This window comes from Limanda limanda, chromosome 20 (genome assembly GCF_963576545.1).
Source record: "Limanda limanda chromosome 20, fLimLim1.1, whole genome shotgun sequence".
NCBI classification, from domain to species: domain Eukaryota; kingdom Metazoa; phylum Chordata; class Actinopteri; order Pleuronectiformes; family Pleuronectidae; genus Limanda; species Limanda limanda.
This window is the reverse complement of record NC_083655.1, coordinates 15,131,603-15,152,216: the sequence shown is the minus strand read 5'-3', so window position 1 is coordinate 15,152,216 and position 20,614 is coordinate 15,131,603. Positions and strand designations below refer to the sequence as shown.

The following is a 20,614-nucleotide window of genomic DNA, read 5'->3' as shown; positions in this document are numbered from 1 at the left end:
AAATCCACACAGATCCGTGTGAGAAACCGTTTCAGATGAGTTGAATCCTGTTTGCTGCAAGGAACCGATGAATGAAGAGGTGGAGGAAGAGATGGAAAGTGTGTTATGACACACACAGGCCCCTTTCTCTGGGAGAGAGATATCAAAGTAGAAGGTGTTTCGATCCCCGGGAACAATCAATACGAAGCCGGTGCACCTTAGAATTTGTTGCTCTGCAGTGTGCTTGACTCTTAAAAGGCTGATCAAGACACCAAGTTCCCAAAACTGAAGGCAGAGTGTGCTTGTGATGAAAATGTATTCAGTGCAGGATGTGCCACATGGCCACTGTGGGCTGAAGTGTCTTGAAGAGGCCTGTGCGTGATCTGTGTGCAGGTTAATATGCATGTGTGTATCTATGCATGCAAGGTAGGGTTGTTTTGTGTGTGTGTGTTTGTGTGTGTGTGTGTCTCAGAAGATGACAGGTCCACGGTAGCCCTGACAAGACGCAGGCATTTCCCATGAGGCTGTGCATGCTGACAGCATCTGGCCTATAGCAGAACACCAGCTGCTGATGGGCTTCCAGTACATGGAGCCCACATAGTGTCCCTCCTTCACCTCTTCACCCATTTCTACATCTGCATTCACTTATTGTATATTTCACTTTCTTCTTCCTTCCTTCCTTTATTATAACGCCCCACTCTCTTTCTGTCTCTCTGCATTCATGGCATACACACACACACACACTATGAATTCTACAATTCAGTCCTAACACACACCCTTTCGGAGCTGGAGTGAGGGGAGGAGGAGGGTGAAGAAAGCCGGTTATCGATTTTTACGCGACACCGCTCATTGTCCAAAGTGAGAGGGCTTCCACTCGCCCTGCCACGCTCGACCGGCCCTAACCTCCCAAGCTTTCTCCACCATCTCTCTGGATTTACTCAACATGTTTCAGCCAGAAATGTTGCACTGGCACACACACACACACACACACACACACACACAGACACACACTCTGGTGCGCACACACACAGACACACGTGTACGCTCAGACACTCTTCTGCCCTGCCTCGGACCCAATAATCAGTCGTGTGTGTGCCTATGATTTTGATGTGCAAACAGGAACTGGCCAAGTTTAATTAAAGAGGATGAGCTGTGTGTATCTGTGCAAATATGTGGACTTTTTTTCCCTCCAAATCCTGCACCCAGGAAATATCCCAAAAGGCAGGAATTCACAGGCCGTGTTTAGAACTGGGTGGTTGTGTAATGTGTGAATGTACAATGTGTGGAGAAGAGGCACGGCGGTATAATTGTACATGTTTGAATGATTCCATACCTTATGATTTATGACCACTGTTAGGTTTTAGTGCCATTTATCGTCTGAAGTGTAGAGTGCAACACCGTCGCAATTTTGTCCAAGTCCGACAGACCCTGAGTAAGAATCAACTGAGCCTGACCTGAACCCGACAGGCATTTTTTTCCTGTGACTTGTACTCAACTCTTATCCAATTTGTCCCAATTGGAGGCACTTGCTGCATGAAAATATCAAGTGGATAACCCGGCCAGTGTGACAGGGCCTTAACCCGAATAGCATTCAAAATGAAAATATTCCTGGGTGTGTTAGCTGTAATCATGATCTCTACCTAAACTTGACTTTATCTGGACCATGTTCTGTATTTGTCTTGTGCAGATTTGATAGCAAGTGAGACTTTAGCGAGGCCCCTCATACAGAGGCTTGAGTCATCCTGCAGTGGCCGTGAGTTTGATTCCGACCATTTTGCTACTGCAATAGCCATACAATGGTCACACAACCGCAATGGGAGTGAGTGATTACGGATGTTGATATACAAGCAGAGGTACTCTTGTAGGTGAAGGGTTAAGAGTTAAGGTTAATTGAAAACGGTTGTGTTCTTCCTTTTTGGGGGCTCTGATCACCTGGACACCTCAAAGAGAAATGCATCAGATTTTAAGCAACACCTGGCTTGTCCTGTTTTTCACACGCTTTACTTGACCCATACATCCGTGACTCGACAGGAGTAAGTTACTCGTTTCACTGTCACCATCTGCTGTCGCTCACTTCCCGTGTGATTATTTGGTTCTGTGTTTTTGCAGTTGCATTGCGTCTTTTGCATTCATGTTTTCCATTATTGAATTTGTGTGAGACCTCTCAGACACCTTTGAAGGCCTGACTGGATGACACGGCCAACAGCTGCTTGTTCTATGTTCTGTCCATGCAGCTACAACAACGCCTTCAAATTGCATCACATTTGAAGCGTTTCACATTCAGGTTTTCTATCTTGTTGTAGATTCCTGTCCCTCCTTTACTTTCCATCCAGTTTTTCTCTCTGACCAAATGCTCGTGGGTGGCCGGCTTTGATATTTGGCTGGATTACACCACATCTTTTAGATAATGTTTGGTTTCATTGTGTTTCTCGTTTCAACATAAATAAAACATATCCAGAAGGGAAAACTGCATCTCTGAATGTAAAGTCGGTGTTTACTAGTACAAAGGAATGACTCATGTTCCCTTGATGGTTGCTGGTTCCATCGCTGAACCTGGAAACAATCCAGCTCGTGCACAATTATTTCCTGCTTGATTCCTTGTATAGTTTGAATAGACCTAATTATTCGATGAATTTACATTTTCCCAGGAGTGGCAGGGCTATAGATACAAATTTGGAAGAAGCATGCACACACATATACCCACCAACCCCCCCACACAAACACACACACATACAAAATCTCCTTCTTATTTTGCAGTGCTATTTGGTTTGACATTTCCTGCAGAACCATGTGATGTTCACTTGAGCCTCCTCCTCTCCTCTCGCTTGATTGACGTTAGCTCTGCTTTCAGACATGCACATGACCTGTGGATAATCTCCCAGCATTCTTCGGAGGGGATGTATGTGAGAACGTTGTTTCTCTGGCCACCCCCAGGTTAAAACTCAGGAAACCAGGAAAATGTCTGAATAAATCAAAATGAAATAAAGAGCCACACTCAAAGAAAGCACAGACGAAGGTGTCAAGGGAACATGGCCAACACCAGTGTGAAAAAACAAACACATGATCACCAAAGTCCAGATCCCGTTTTGCACACATTCTCCGGCGTTCATGCCTGAAAACGTTGAAGGAGAATTTGTCGTCATATGTGCTGCAGGTGTTGCTGCTATTTTTATACAGAAATCCAGATGTAGCTTTGGCGTCGCTACTTTCTTGTGCTGCTGCGCGCCTGTTTACAGCAAGTGGGCGGTGATGTCATGAGACCTAAATGTAATTTTCATAAAATGAATCCAGATCCACCATTAATCACATGCTTATATCAAAGTATTGATGGAATATTCACATAACCAAAAGTAATCAAATGAAACTTTATATATACTGTAATTTGTTGTTATAGTATTGAACGTGCAGGTGCTCTACCATTTGACAGGGAGTGCTGCATCCCTCCCCCCCCCTACTTCTTCCAGCCTTGCAAACTGCCCCTGCCTCTTGTTGTATTCCTCCCCTCAAACCACTGCTTCCTCTCTTTTTTCTCACCCTCATAAATGGGATGTAGCTCGTGCTCATTTGTCCAGTATCTGCTGCCAAACATCTCTGAAACAAAGTGGAGAGGCTCCCACAGGACTGTCCACGAGAGATGGAGCTGAGCCACAAGCAGCTGTGTTCTGCCTGCCAGAACTTTTGGAAAGATGGATCAGCTGTAGAGGTGCTAATAGATGATAACAACCGGGAATTCAGCAAATTCTGTGAGTTTCTCACAGATGCATTTCAAATGTGAAACCCTTTATATTCTGTTTGACAAGAAGATACCGATTATCTGATCAGGTTTTTGACAGAGCTATAAACAATAAAACTGTTTGCTCTTAACGATGTGCAAACAGCAGTAGAGGGTAACAACTAAAAGCTGTGTTCTCTTTAACATGTGTGAGAGGTGGTGATGATAAAGAGCTTCAGGCTACGTCCATGTGCTTCGGCTCCGTATCAGTTTTAATCTTGTGCATCGTCATGTGACCACTCACGTACACTGGGCGTGCTCGTGCTGAGGTAAACAGATCGCTTGAATAATAGTTTGTCTCCTACACAACTAAGCAGTTGTATCACTGCAGAATGAAACTGCACAAATGCCTTTTGCAAAGATCATCATCAATCAAATTGTATGTGTGTAGCCCATATTCACAAATCACAATTTGTCTCATAGTGTGCGATATCGTCTGTCCTTAACCCTCAACAAAAGTAAGGAAAAACTACAAAAAATCTCTTTGCAAATCGAATCAAATATACTTTATTGTCCCTTGGGGAAATTTGCCTTGCGCCAAAGTGCTACAGCAGCTGCAGAACAGTGCATTGTACAGAAAACAACAACAACAAAACAGTACACAAGGAAATATCATGTTAGACCCAGAATAATTATGCTGAATAAAAATGAGTTGAATATTGCACCTGCCCTAAAAACACTTCAAATTATAAAACATGAAAAGGATATAACAACAAAAACTGACAATGGAACTTAAAAACCCAAGTTGAATTGTTGCTCACAGGGTCGTGGACTCGCACCTCTCTGGGGTCAAATATTATCTATAAAATATTATTATTACTTTTTGATGTTAAAAATTAGATGTTATTAGATGTGATATGAGCTTTCGTTGTGACCGTAAAGATCCAACCAGCAAGCAGTTCTGAATGTTTTCAAACAAAACCAAATTGTATGGATGTAGCCTCAGGTTCTTTTGTACAGAGCAGTTAGATTTAAGCTTGTGAGTAACATTTCAGCCATTACAAACAAGAAGGCTTTGTGGGTTCAGTGGTTTTACAGATTTACTTTCAGATTTCTTAGAATTTATAATGGCTTACATAGATTGAAAAGTTAATGGCACCTTAACCACCCCGACACCAAAGAAAGACTTTTGCAGGAAAAGAAACCTTTCAAGGTTTCTCAGGAAACACTCAGGTGTAACAGTACAGAGTACGGAGGGTTTAGTGAAAATGGAAACCTTACTGTGAAAATTATTTTAGTCTTTCAACACAGGTCAGAGACACATTCGAGCTAAAATTTCTAATGAAACCAAGTTGCAGTAAAAACCAAATGTCAAAGAAATAATTATAAAATATCAGTTTATTTCTTTTTTGGAACATTCCATCAATGTCTCAAATACTAAATAATGTATAATTCCATGAGAGAATTGTATCTGTACTTCTTTCTGTGTAAGCCTGTTGTTCTCCACACAAAACTACACCTGGTTTTGTACTGTGTCTAATAATGTACTCACGAGGACACCATGTGGGACTTTATTCTCCCCAAGAAAACCCTAAATAGCAAGAGCTCCATTTATTATGATGTGAAAATCCAGTGATGTCACAACTCACTGCCTGGTTCGGGTTTGATTTGTCGTACAATTACCCTCACAAGACACATTTGTCCACACACTTAAAAGAAAGGAAACACAGAGAGAAAAAAAATAATACAGTGTGAAAAATGTACAACATAGATGATTAAAAAACAAACCTCAAGCGGCAAATGAAGAAAACAAAGTGCTCTGCTTCCAACTGGAGCATGGCACAGGATAAAAACACTAAAATAACTTATTTCTACTGTGGTTCCGGCCTGACCTGAATTAAGAGAGCAGAAACAGTATTACATATGTTCCATCCACTCCTTCTCTTGCTATTTTGGCATTGAATTTTTTACTATCATCATTATCATCAACAACTCATGAGCGGCTCAAAATTTCCTCCTCAACACATTGAAACATTTTAAATCCCAAAGCACCCTGATCTTTGAATTAAACCATATTGCTCCTCTGTATTAACTCCAGTACATCACCTGTTAATAGAGTAGTACCATTTAGACATGTAAACACGATGACGCACTACCGTTAAATTCATGATTCACCATTGCAGTGCATTAAAATGTTCGATACTGAAATTCATTATTTATAATCAAAGATCTGACAAATCATCTGACACTGTAGAATCTGTACACAGTCGTGTCCTGGTTTGAAAAGAACATTAGAACACTGTAAATATTGGTTAGGTACATCTTTGATTGTATCAAGTCTTTATATGACATTTTCATCCAATTGACATTGATACACTTTTTTCTATTTGAAACATGGTGGAGGTAGTTTTACATGTAAATGGACCTGGCTCTGCTATTAGGCCCAAGCAAGGTGTTTCCCATCATACTATGCAATACACACCACTTCCTTGGTTCCAATGCGTCTCTTCTCGTATCACTTCTTTGCAGATGATTTTCAACTAAACCTTCAAGCTCCTGCCAGATGAGCCCATGTCCTTCTCTGTGTTGCATCCACGTGGATTAGAGAACACCTCCTACAACTAAAACCTCTTAAGACTGAACTGTAAGTCACGTATGCAAATTAGTCTCACCAGCTTAACATCAAAATCGCCTCTTTATCTCTTACACCCACAAAGGTCACGAGAAAACCTGGGGGTCATGTTTGTTGACCAGCCGTCCTCGGATCATGTTTTATTTGTCTCCCGGTTGTGACTCAGTTTGTCACCTCACTCTTGATACAAGCCACAGTTATCTACTACTTATCTGCCCCTGTGGCGGGCCTCCCTTCACGTGCAGTGAACGTGTACATGACCTACGCTGCTCTTTCAGCTCCATTGACCATCCACAGTCACCAGATTAAATTCAAGCCACTAATGAGACTTGTGAGTCTGCATCCATTGATTGAACTCTACTATACAGTCTTCTGACAGCACCTCCTCTCCTAACACTCCAATGTGCCACACTGTACCTAAGTATACACCATTCACTTGGGAACAACAATCTTCTATTTTAAGTCACAAGATTATTTTTCTGTTATCATAAAATACGAAACGAGAGATCTTAAAATCCTTGTACTTTTTGTCTGAAAATTCCGAAAGTCCTGAGGTGCCTGCACAGCACAACAAACTAATAAGTAACCAGAGATTATTCTATAAAGATGTTACCCACTTTGTCATTCTCTAGACCGAAAATGCAAGGATTATGAACCATCTTGTTAATTTAAAAACAAAAACAATTTAGAACCTAATTTTAACTGCATTTATTTACATGATCCATATTTCAGGCTCTCCTTCTTCACTGAAGTCTGTCGGTTGGGAATTGCTTTGGACCAAATAGTTTGATAAATGAGTACCGGTAAATGTAATGCAGCGAGTAAGAGCTCACATTTACAATATTCCCCCTGACTTTGAACGCAGCAGCAGAACCCCTGCGTCACTGTTCTTTGTCTATGGGAGTTGTAGTTTTTTAAACCGCATGCCTCTCCTCTTGTTTGTCGTGTTAAACTACAACTCCCAGGATGATGAGCCCGGAAGTAGCGGAAGTTAACAGAGCAGTTGTTAGCGGTTCTCTGAAAGGAAGATGTCTCATGTTGTGAAGAAGCGAAAATTGGACAAAACCCGTCAAGATAGACTTTATTTCAACAGCTACACAGATGTGACCATCCACGAAGAGATGATCGCCGACTACCAGCGGACCAACACGTACCGGACCGCGATCCTGAGGAACGCCGAGCTGATCCGGGGCAAGGTGGTGCTGGACGTCGGTGCGGGAACCGGCGTTTTGAGCATCTTCTGCGCACAGGCCGGAGCCAAGAAGGTGTACGCCGTCGAGGCGTGCTCCATCGCGGAGCAGGCGGCGAGGATCATCCGCCAGAACAACCTCCAGGACCGCGTGGAGGTGATCCGGGGCACGCTGGAGACCGCGGAGCTCCCCGAGCAAGTGGACGTGATCGTCAGCGAGTGGATGGGCTACGCGCTGCTCCACGAGTCCATGCTCAACTCGGTGCTGTTCGCCCGGGACAAGTGGCTGAAGCCCGGCGGCCTCATCCTGCCCAACCGGGCCGAGCTGTTCATCGCGCCCATCAACGACCCGGTGGTGGAGGACCGGCTGAACTTCTGGTACACGGTGGAGGAGCAGTACGGCGTGGACATGTCCTGCATGAGCAGCTTCGCCCAGCGGTGCATCATGAACTCTGAGATCACGATGAACACGGTGTCGGGCCAGGACGTGCTCTCGCACCCGGCGCGCTTCGCCGAGCTGGACCTGCACACCGTGACCGCGGAGGAGCTGCGGTCCGTCCGCGGGCCCTTCCGCTGCGAGGCGTTCGGCTCCGCGTCGCTCGGAGCCTTCTGCGTGTTCTTCACGGTGACCTTCCCCTGCCCGGACAACAAGCCCCTGGTGCTCTCCACGTCCCCCTTCATGCCCGAGACCCACTGGAAGCAGGCGGTGCTGTACCTGGACGCCCCGGTGGAGGTGGTGCAGGACACGGTGGTGGAGGGCGAGATCTGCCTGTTCCCCTCGGAGGAGAGCTCCAGACACGTATGCATCCACGTGGACTTCACTATAGGAGAGGAGAAGAAACAGGGCAAGACCTTCTCCATCTCGGACTGGAGCGCCGAGGCCCAGTCTTAAGACTGTAGTTTACTGGTTAGTCTCTGTGGGTTTACAGACGAGGGCCACCGGTGTGGTCATCCGTTATTTCTGTCAGGTAAAACCGTTAGATCCCCACTGGTTCAGGGGGATGAATGAAGGGGCTGCAGCAGACTCCCTGACCCACAGGCCTCATCCATACTACTACCTCTTTGTTTGAAAACGCATCAGCTCTGCCACGGTCCACACTCCTCTAACAGTTTAGGAAATGCTGCTGCCCCTGTTGTGAAGTTAAATTCTGCTTTTTAATATGATACTGCATCTTTATAGGTGAAGAAGACACGCTTTTATTTGAGCAAGTCCCATTTACACCAGCACACGCATCCCCAGTGTTACACATGTGATGTGCGTTGTCAGGCATGTTGGTTTGAACGGGGATTCAAACCGTTCTGGATCGGAAACGCTTGTGTGGACAGATTGTTTTTGTTTGTAAATGCAGTTTTCCAATGGAGATGTGGTGGTTATGGATGGACCCACAGACTCATGCAGCAGCGACTGTCACCTAACCTGTGAACTGCAGCACATGCAGTTCAATTGAAGCTTTGATGTTGTGTTCCTGCCTAATAAATAATTTGACACCTAAATTGCAAAACTTCTCGACAACCTTTCTATACCTGTTGTTATAAACCCACACAGATGTGTTTTGTATTCCTCATTCGACCATTTTCATGTCACAACACTGCAGTCGTAAAGGGGATGAGCATCTTTGTATTCACGTCACGGCGCAAACAGCATGAAAACCGTATTTAAAGAGTCACATTGGAGAATAAAACCCGCCCTGAACGTCAGACCAGTGGAGTGGATGTAGGTTTCCCAAAGCTGCCGAATAAATTCCGCGTCACGCCGCAGACTTTTGACATTCTAATACATTCATTCATGCATACGGTGTAGAATCTGATCCAAGAACTGCATTCGGATGAGGATTAAAACAATATATTGACTTGGAGCAGATGCATCGCACAGGAGGTGCCTGACTTTGACTTCTGTTCAGATTCTCTTTTTAATTCACAATTTGGTTCATAGATTTGGTTTAGAACACACACACACATACACACACACACATCTGCAGACTGAAACCACTGATAACCAAAACATTATTGTAGTGTATCAATGTTTTCTCTCCAGCCATAGTGGGCACTACTACCAGTCAGCTGTAATTAACAAAAACTGTGAATTAAAGTTCACAGTTTAATGGCCACATTTAATGATGAATCACTGATAATTGGCCAAAATGTGGGATCTGGTCCCAGATCAGACACTAATTCAAACCTCAGAGTCAAAGCAAGGTGTGTTTGTCGCCTTCGCTGCATTGTACTGTTTTGTTAGAGAATAAGTAAAAGAGAAATCTTTTTGTTTTGCCAGCTGTGTTCATTATGAAACAAGTGGGAACAAAGATGCAATAAATACTTTTACTTTTTCATGTGTCACGACTCTTGACTTGTAAAATGCAAGAAGAACCTCTGGTGTGTTTTAACATTCCTAGCAGTAATTTTTCACCCTTCTCCATGCAGGTTTAAACCTCCATATGAAAGCACAGAACTACTGTGCTGTCGGTTGGCTGCTCTCTTAATGTGGCTCTGAGCACCATGTGAGTCTTTATTGGGAGGATTATGACTTTAGAAAGTTCTGTTTTCTATTTATATCTTACGGATTGTTGACAAAACTTCAGAATAAGCTGCCAATAATTATATTTTCATACAACTGATACAGAATAACAAAATCCAGAAAAACAATAAATAAAATGACAAATATAAATTCCATAAAAGCAGCTTTCTTGTTGTGAATTTAAATACATAAAAATGAAACCTTAAATATTTAAAATATTTATAAAATTAATATGAATTGTGTGTTGGTATGATTTAAATAAATATTAATGTTATACCAATACCAATAATTGATACAGTCTGGTAATTTTTTTTTTTTAGACACACAAAATAGAATTGTTTTTTCGGGGACATTACTCAGGTCAAACCAAAGACAGCGTGCGGATCAAACCTTTTCTGATCCAGGCACTGACTTGGAGCCACAACTTGTGGCTCAGTATTAAAGCATAAAGCACCTTTTATTCAGCGTAATTACACAGCAGTTAACAACCACTCATAGATTCTAATGTGTTGAACTGAAGCGCCATCATCACTTGAAATACGGGCTCCATTCACTTCAGTGTCATCAGATCGAAACGTGAAGCCGCTCTCTAATGAACGCATTGGAAACGAATCACGAGCTATAGTGTTCATTAATCAGGGCCATTGTCAGTCAGATTCCTATAAGAGTGACTCATGACCCAGTCCCATTTATAAATAAGCCACATTTAAAGTCCAACAGGCTGTTTTGTGGCTCTCAACCTGCGACCACGCAGGTATTTCTTCTCATTGTAGACAGATTGTAAAATGTTATGAGCAGCTACTGGCTGAAAAAAAACAATGTACTTCCTTTATTTATATTTTTGTATCTTAAGTGAATGCAGCTTTAAAGACGTCCTTCAGAAACAACTTGAGATTCAAGCATGTTGTGCCTATGAAGAGTAAAAAGAAAAAAAATCGACCAACCACAAACATCAGAACAGTCTGGACTGGGATTGTCTTGTGGGCAGGGATGGCAACACAGCTGAGGTTCCTTGGAGGAATGCAGTGAATAGGCAGGAGTCCGTATGATAGAGTTCAGGTAGAGAGAATATAAACTTATTGAGTATTTTAGTTATGAGGATGATGAATGGAGAAAAGGAAGGTAAAGTTATTTAAATATCAAATCAAAGCCCCTCGAACAATCTAAAATGTAAATCTGGCCTTGAATTGTTTTTCTCGACCTTAAATGTTCTGTTATTGAAGAGCTGACATTTATTTGCCAGAGGGAAGTGGAGGGATGCTGAGGGCCATCAGGACCAAAACCTCCTGCCTAAAAAAGAGTTTTCTACCCCGACCGCTTCTGACCTCATCAATAAGTCACTGTACTGAACTAATGTCCTCGTCTGTGACACTTCAACTTCCTGTGGTCAATAACAGACTAACTGTACTTTGAACAATCCATTCTCTAGTGTTTATAATATTTTATATTTAATTTTGTTTCATATATTTATATATATATATTATTTATGCTTGCACAAACACACAGCAGCAAATTCCCTGTATGTGTTAACCTACTTGGCAAAAACCCTGATTCGGATTCTGAAACACAACATCCTACATTTAGTAGGACAGTTAAATGTAGATAAATGTACGTGAGATTGTTCATCACTGTCTCACCACTGCTGATGATATACCATTAAGACTTTATAGAAGGAAATACAAGTAATATAACGAAAGAAAGATCTAAGAAACATTCTCTGGCCCTTGTTTTGTAATCACTCAAGGTTCCTAATACACTGTACCTTAGTGTAGCATTTCTATCTCACAAATAATCAATTATGTCAGATTTCAAATCTCCAGGGTCTGCATATGTGGTTTCATACGTGACCGTGCTAAACATGTCTTTTAGCATCACTGCAGCATCAGACATTCAACATGATGGATGATGTGAATTATCAGATCAAATGTTCCACATAGTTATTATGATACAAATGAACCCGATCATGTTCAAACATGTGTTTGTGGATCTATAGTCTTTAAACCGTGATCATGTGCGAATTTCTCTCAAACGTCGCCACATCTGACCAAGTTCGAATCACTATTGTCAAATATCAAACCTCGTGTCCTTGATGAGAAAGGGAAATATGGAGTTTCTTTTTGTGGGGACTTCTGTGAGAAAAAAACGATTAAATCCACACTCACAGAGTCTGAATCTCTTCTCAGCTTCTGCAGGTCCCTGAAAGTAACAAAGCCCTGCAGGCAGAGCAAAGGACAGGGTCCTGAGAATGGAAGTGTCAAATGCAGCGCAGGCAGCCGCTGTGAAACCCAGAATCACACTTTTGCATGCATGGCCACTGCCGGCTGCTAAACGCTAAACTAATTGTGATCCATTCCTGCCTGGAATGATTTGGAAACCATTAGAAACAAGTGTTGAAACTTGAAATGGGATTATTTGCCTTGTATCACACAGCAATTTAGGAGCAAATCAATAGACAATATGGTTAATCTTGCTGATTTCAAGACCCATTGTTCAGAGGAGGACGGCTGACACAGACAGAGACACCACCGTCCAGGACTCGCTGACCGGGTGTCACATCATGCGCTCTCGTCTTCAACTTTACAATAACAGAGACAGTTAGTGAGAAATTATGAGATTAGATATAAAAATGATACTTTGTGAATATGGAGTGGCTTCCAATTCAGATGCTCTAAGATCTCTGAGTATGAGACAGTCAGGGACGAGATGTCATGTCTCACAGGAGTGTATCTAGGGGTTTGGGGGCCACAAGCAAAAGGACCTAACTCAAAGGACCTAAACCCCCTTAAGAAACACATGATACCAAACCACATCATTCCATTCTTTAAACAATGCATTTAGTTTCAATATTTTAAATAATAGGTGACTGTACAGATGATTGGAGTGAGTCCTACACTAAGACAATAGAATACAAAAAGCAGTATATTGTCTCCTGTACGCAGTCGATCCTAGAATTTGATGTAGTAACCCTTTCAAATTGTGAATTGATGCTTTTAAACATAAAGTATCTCATTATACAAAGTTCCCTGTAAAATGTTTTGCATATTAACTGACAACATACAAATAGAAGTGCAACTTAGTCAGTCGTAGTTGTGAGTTAGTTTCATTACAGAGCTCCATATCTTGCCTGAAGTTCAGTCTCACACAAGGGTTTCTTGCACACGCAGAACATTTTAACAAACTGTCTCCATTCTGTCTAAATGTCCTCATGCCCAAAGAGCTGTGCAGCTCAGTCAGGGAGCTCCGTGATGTTTGAGGTCCTCAGTCCCTCCAGTCCTGTCTCTCAGCTGGTATGGACACTATAGCTCAGCTCAGCTCTTTGGACATCACAGTCCCATCTGCTCCGGCCAGCATTACACTCGTTCTCCTCTTCATTTTCACACTGAAATGTTCACTTGAAAATATGAGCATCCCCTTGAATCTCATCCAACTTGTCAAATGTACCAAAAACGAATGCATGCAACAGAATTAGGCAAAGACAACGGTCACGAGCTATCACAAAATTATTTACAAAATGTATTCAAGCGCATAAACTTGTATTTATGTTGATAGTTTTTTGTATACAGATATATGACAAGGACTAAACATTGACAAGCTACATATACAACTGACCAGCAATACTCATATATCACATATAACAATTACTTCCAACTTATGCAGTATGATACAAAATCAAACAGCTTGAAAAAATAAATAATCCTGGGGGCTGGGGGTGCAATTTCAATTCGGTTTAATCATAGAAGCAATTTTCCAAATATGATCTTATAAAGATCCAGGGCGTTGTCTCCAGGGTTATATTAAAAGAGGTCGAAGCCTGCCCTTTCCATTGATAATACATGAATCAAGTGTTATAGTCAATCATCAATACGCCACTAAAGAAATTTGTTTGTGTAATTTGTGCTTATAAATAAAATAAGAAGAAAATGCTTTGACCAATACAATACTATCCAGTACATTTGTATACACTGTAGTTTAGTTTATGACTTCAACATAATGATACATGTTATTTGTTTTTGTGTGTAAAATTTTTAATAAGTATCCAGTATAATGTAGTGATAAATGAATATTAAAAGTACAATATTTTCCTCTTAATGTAGTGGAGTTGAAGAAGAAAGTAGCAAGGTGCAAGTACTGCAATTTTTTAGGCTACGTAAGTACAAGAGTAAATGTACTTCAGTTACATTCCACATCTGAAAATGTATTTTTTTTTCTAAGTGTACTTCCAGAACATCCCTGGAGACAGATGTGGCGACAAAACCCTCATGTCCCAGGTCGAAGGAAGACAGGACGTGTGGGTGTGTTTCTTTTATCTGGCGACATTGACTCGTCCTTGAGTTGTCAGCCTATTATAGATGAGAACTCACTTTCCAGCTGCTCACATCTGTGTTGGCCAATCCCTGCCATTCGGTCCCAAAACACAAGGACACTGTTGTTCCATTTCCATAACAGCTCTGACATGACTGTAACACGACTGTATGAAAACAATACCAGTTAACAATATGTAAACCAGCTCACACCCCTTTAAATGCAGGATACGCTGTATAAATCATTCAGCACCTCGTGGTCACCTGAGTAAAATGAAGCAGTGCCCCCTGTGACAAACATCATGAATAATGCATTCTGAAACTAAAAGTGTAAATCTCTATCGTGTGATCTGGTTTGATTGGAGATAATTGTCTACAGTGGTGGATTTCCATTTAAATTCCTGCATCTTTCAATAACCAGATGAACTTCCATACCTCCCTGGTTGTTATAGCCCAAAGTCAAAAATGTAGTCGTCATATAAAAAACTGGAAAGTCACTGTGTGTGTTTCTGCCGAGCTGAAACCCGACTGGACTCTGGCGGCGCACCGTTTCTAATCATGGCCGCTCATTCATCCTCCTATGCTAATGACACCAGGAATAAGCCAATAGGATTCAATTCCCACCATTGGTTACAGTAACCGATATAACTGTCAGCATATCCTGTGAGGACAAATTAGGAACACGGTATTGACAAAAGCTAATTTGTGGACCAACCCCCAGAGACGTGGACTTCATTTCCCTGGGACTCAGCACGACGGACAATTTGTCATCGTTATCACCGGCAACAGGAACTGACCCGTGTGCCTACTGTAAAAACAAAAACCGAAATAACTCTGTCCGACTACATATCCGTGTGTTTTTTCTCACAGTAATAATACAAATACACTTATTTAAATGAGACAGTGCATTTATTTTAGCCTTGAGCGGGCAAAACTGAAGCCGAGAGAGCCACCGCATCCAGCTGAAAGCACCGAGGTGTGACTTCCATGGGCGGACACACACCGCACAACCAGGACAAATCTGGATGGCGCCTGTAAAGAAAGCAAATCCCAAATCGCTCGATGGGCCACGTAAATCTGACCGGGTTGTCCCGATTCACAATCAGCCCGAGGCAGACGGCCCTGCGCTTGTGACCAAAGTGTAAATCCACCCAAACAGTGCAGCCACATCATCCCCCCCTCCTCCTCCTCCCTGCCGCTAATCCCTTTTCAATCATGCACTTTTTGGATTACGCGCCCATGTAATTCTTCTCAGGTATTGTTTTATAACTTAATATGATATTTCAATTTGGGCGAGTTGGGTTATGGGTTCAGGACACCATGCAGGATTGGATAAGCTGCAGAGGTCTGCACGCGGCAGATTGGAGCCGAGGTTAGTGCCAGGCAGAGAGGAGGGAAGCGTGATAAACCTCGGAGTCCAAACGGAGCAGATGCATAAAGGTGGCGGACATTGACCTGATTCCGTCCTTCCCCAGGCATCCCATAATGCGATGTGAACTCCTGCGTTTGTGTCCTGACTCTTTGCAGGTGTCTCTGCTCCCAGGAGGAGTCTGGAGGCTTTGTGTGGTCAGACACTTTATGAAAGAAGCAGAGATAGCAGGTCTGAAGCTGCCATCTTGATTCACCTTGTCCATAGCACGGCAGGAGCAGGAAATAGAAAGATACGTAGGAGTGACTGCAGAGAAAAACACATTCCTTTCAGTTTCCTCTTTGCAGGTTTCACCTTGTCGGAAAAATTCACTGGCAAAAAAAGAGAGGAGGACAGAATTTCTTCCTCTGAGATGTAGAGACTTACAACGGTCAATGCAATATTATCATTTTGTGACTAAAAGATGAATAATTGTCGTATTAGTTTTACTCATCACCTTCACTGTCTGGAGAAGCTTGTAGCAGCTGATGTATGTTCCTGTCTGAAGTCATATCACACTCTTTACTCATTAACTTACATTTTTTCACCTCAGCTGCCTCTTGAGATTTAGATTTGACATTTGGGAAACTTATCTTTATAAAGATCAGTTTCTAAAAATATCGTGCATGAGTTGAGGACATGAACGATCAAGGTTTTTCAAAGCAACAATAATTATGTAATGTCTTATATAACCTTAAAATATGACACATATACTCACTTGTTCATGTTATATGGTATATCAAACATGAATCTATAATAATACTCCATGAGTAAAAGTGTTCAATGCAGAACTTTTATTTTATTATTTTTTCATATGATACAATACTTTCAGGTTAAGTATCCGACTCCATCGACTTTAACACAAGCTTGAGTGTGCTCACTTTATTAGGAACACACCTGTTTATTCATGCAAATATGCAATCAGCCAATCACGTGACAGTAGTGCATCAAGTGAATTCCCACAGATATAGGGAGAGTGATTTTAACCCTGACATAATTGGTGGTATATCTCCTGTGATTTCCACATACAAAAACAGCCTCTAGAGTTTCTCACTCAGAATGGAGCCTCCTGTGAGCAGCCGTTCTGTAAATGAAAACATCTCATTGATGAGAGAGGTCAGAGGAGACTGGTCAGATTGGTTGGAGCAGACAGAAAGGCTACAGTAATTCAGATAACCACTCTATAACTGTGGTGAGCTGAAAAGCATCTCAGATTGAACAATGCCGTCCGAGCTTGAGGTTGATGTTCTATAACTGCAGAGCCCATGTCAGGTTCCACTCAGAGAGGCTGCAGCGGCACAGACTCACTGACACTGGACAGTTGAGGAATGAAAACACTAAGCGTCTGCTGATGAATTGAAAAACCCGTAAATACTGAGGTCAGAATTTGACATCAACAGCATTAATCAATGGTCCCAACCTGCTTTGTGTCAGCAGCCCAGGCAGGTGGTGATGATGTGGGGAGTATTTTTCTTACACACTTGGGGCTTTTTATACCAATCAGTCATGTGTTTGAATGCCAAAGGTTATCTGAGGTTTGTTGCTCATCCCTTTCCGGCCACTGTTAATCATCCTCTAACGGCTACTTCCTGCAAGATAATGCTCCGTACCGCACAGCTAGAGTCGTCTACAACTGGTTCTGTGAACATGTCAGTGAGTTTAGCCCTGATGTGAATCCACCTCTGAGATGTGGTGGAACAGGAGTGACGCACAGTGTGAATATGCAGCAGAAATTATGTGATGAAATCATGGATTTCAAAGGAAAGAGCTGAGGCCGTTCGTTAAGAAAAGGAAGGACTGGCCAGGGTCTGTGGAGTCCCTAATAAAGTGCTCGCTGAGTGCACAATAGATCTGTATGAATATCCTGCCGTCCTCCAACTAACACAAACCTCCGGATGAACACAATATCACTCTCCTTTGAACCGGCATAAAAATCCAATACCTCTGTCGTCGGGCGTCACCAGACATTGAATTGCGGAATTCAATTTTCTACAAACCATCAGAAGATATGACACAAAGGGAAAGAAGGGGGGAGAAGAGTGGAGGTGAGATATCGGAACATGGGGCCATGTGATTATTGGTCTTCCAAGTTAAGAGCCATGTATTGAACCGACTGATGGATTTGAAGCCACGTGGTCATCTTATGTGTGTGTGTGTGTGTGTTATCATTTCAACACATCCTCCTTTCACTCTCCTTACTGACCTCTTTAAAGCAGCAATGTTAATACACACAAGCTGTCTATTGAAGCACTTCAGTCGTCTGTCGGCTCCTGATTTCATTTACAGAGTCGTGTGCGAGCGCAGTCTGCCCGAGCGCCCTGTGTTTTATGCCTCGGAAGAAAAGACAGAAAAGAGCTTGACCGTGTGCAGACGAGCCTCAGAAATGTGCTGTGAGGGAACATATTATACGGTGCCATTGCGGTGAGTCAATAAGTGGGAATTAAATGTGCTCGTTGGTAGCTTTCCACCGCGCGCTCCTCTCTCCTCTCTCTCTCTCTCTCGCCGCTGAGTGAATAAAAAAAAAAGAAAAAAGAAGAGAGGTTCATGTCAGCAAAAGTTGCCCCTGGGCTCGGGGAGAGGAGAGAAGAGGAGAGAGGCGGCTGCGTGAAGAGCTGTCTTCACCGGGTCCTCAGACTCCGTGCCACAAAGAAACTGCAAGTAGGGACTGGTCTGTCCCACAAAGCAAAATGACCATATTCACTGAAAGAGTTTACCGACTTAAAACATGACTTCAATTGGAAACACATAAATGAATCAAGATTGTTCAAATAAAGATATATTAGCTAGGGCTGGGCAAGTTAACTCGTTTCAATCGAGTTAACTCAAGTGATGAGTTAACTCGATTAATTATTTTATCTCGCATTAACTCAGGTTTGATTATTTATTGTTTTATTGTGAAAGTCAGGCTTTTATTTTGTGAAAGTCTGTTGCTGACTGCTGCAGAACAGGAAAAAAGAAAATAATTGGCGGATAAACAATCGAGTTAACTCATCACTTGAGTTAACTCGATTAAAACGAGTTAACTTGCCCAGCCCTAATATTAGCACAACTGACCAATTTAGTTTTGAAGAACTTAATAGTTTGTGTGGTTTCAATTGAAGGAATTATTCAAGATGGTATATAGTTTAATTTAGTCAGTGCATTGTACTCCACAGCTGCAGGGATTGACAGATTTGACTGATTGATAAAAATGACTCAACTCAACCTGTTTCGTTTTTTGAGATTGTTGCTGCTTGCTATTTAGCAGCTTTTATTGCTATGAAATGGGAACAACTGAGCAGCAAGCAATGCATTTTTTTAATTTTACAGAACAAATTACCCATAATATACATAGCCTCCTGCAGGGGAATGTTTCTGTTTGACTTCACTCGCTCTAATCCTCCTATTGTGGACTGAATATTCCAGTTTAAATAGAGCAACAGCGAGGTTCTAGCAGTTAGAGTCAACTTCATCTTCTGAATAGAGGTCTTGATTATCATCCATAAAATATACCCATCCATGGTAGACTTACCACAAGCTACGAGATCGTAAAATGATGTTAGGTTCTCCTAGAAGCCACAAGTCTGTTTGATATCAACAATGTTTTAAGAAAAACTTGATGTATTCACAAGGTCAAGTATAAGAACTACACTACCCACAATCCTAAGGTGTACAAGCAAGGTTTCTGATGGTTGGAATTATAGAAATATTTACCCACCCTGGGGAGAATAATGCTGGCTACAATCGGATTCTTAAGAGTTGCATTATGTTTAGTAAAGACGCCCTAATTTCCCACAATTGCAGTCGGGAATGAAGCACTGTACCATGAGAACACTAACGTTACGCTACTAGGTTACTACAGTATATTCTTCATGAAATGCTACATACATAAAAGCTATGATATATTACAACAACAAGATTAATAGAGAGAAGCACACTGGGAGCTTTTAAAAGGGATTATTCGGATTCTGGTATATAGTTCCTTCACTCTAAATAATTGCTTACACAGTCTTGTACCTGCGTTTTACCGTTTTCCAATTTTTTTCTTTGCTCTGAACTGAACCGAATTTGTTATGGTCACTTGGTCATCTTGTAGCTGGTCGACCGGTTTCAGACTTGCAACTCTTTTATAAGGTTTTTCTGAAACGTCAATGGAGAAACTTAATAAGGAACTTAATTCTAGGAACTAAAACGGTTGCGCTCTACCGACTCCGAGATTATTCAAGATTAGCAGGTTTTAGCATCCAAGTATTAATGTCAAATAAGTTGGCATGCTCTTAAAATACAACATCACACCACTTTCACCATAACCCTCATTGCTCAGTGTCTCCTGATCATTGGGAGGGGATCAGGGTAGCCTATCTGTGCAGTGCAGCAGTCTCTTTGTGCCATAAAGCAGTTTAACACATGTCCCACCTCTGGCTGCCACTCATGATGCTGCTGCTGATAATCAGATCTGAGTGATGTTTCTACAGGGAAACGTGCGCACTGAAGGAAACTGAAACAAACAGCTGATCCCTGCAGTGAACAAACAGTAAATGACTTGTTGGAGACAGTCGGAGGTGGATGTGGTGGTGTGCGCCCTCAGCTACACCTCACAGGCTCCAGCTCAGGAATAAACTTGAGGTGAAGTCAGTTGTCAGCGGCTCTCTCCGCGTCAGTGTGTGTGGGAGCGGAGTCTGGTCACTGTGCGTCTCCGAGCATCTTTCCGCAGGAGCCACTTTGGATCTGTTTTTCCTCCTTTACACCACCGCTTCATTTTCTTGCCACTGTTTTTAAATAATAATTCTTGGTGGGATTTTTTTTCTCCTGTCGTCTCTCCACGCGTGTGTTCCGGGTCGAAGCGACGTCGCTTTTCTTACACCGGGAGCAGCTGCTCCATTCCCCGGGAGCTCCGGA

At 42.2% G+C, this 20,614-nt stretch overlaps 1 protein-coding gene across 1 annotated transcript; it reads left to right on the top strand.

Annotated features, from left to right (window-relative positions):
* The first annotated feature begins 7,337 nt into the window (after nucleotides 1–7,337).
* prmt6 (protein arginine methyltransferase 6) lies at nucleotides 7,338–9,006 on the top strand. Its single transcript, XM_061093951.1, has one exon. The coding sequence runs from the start codon at nucleotides 7,352–7,354 to the stop codon at nucleotides 8,402–8,404; it is 1,053 nt and encodes a 350-aa protein (XP_060949934.1). The 5' UTR covers nucleotides 7,338–7,351; the 3' UTR covers nucleotides 8,405–9,006.
* Nucleotides 9,007–20,614: the final 11,608 nt, after the last annotated feature.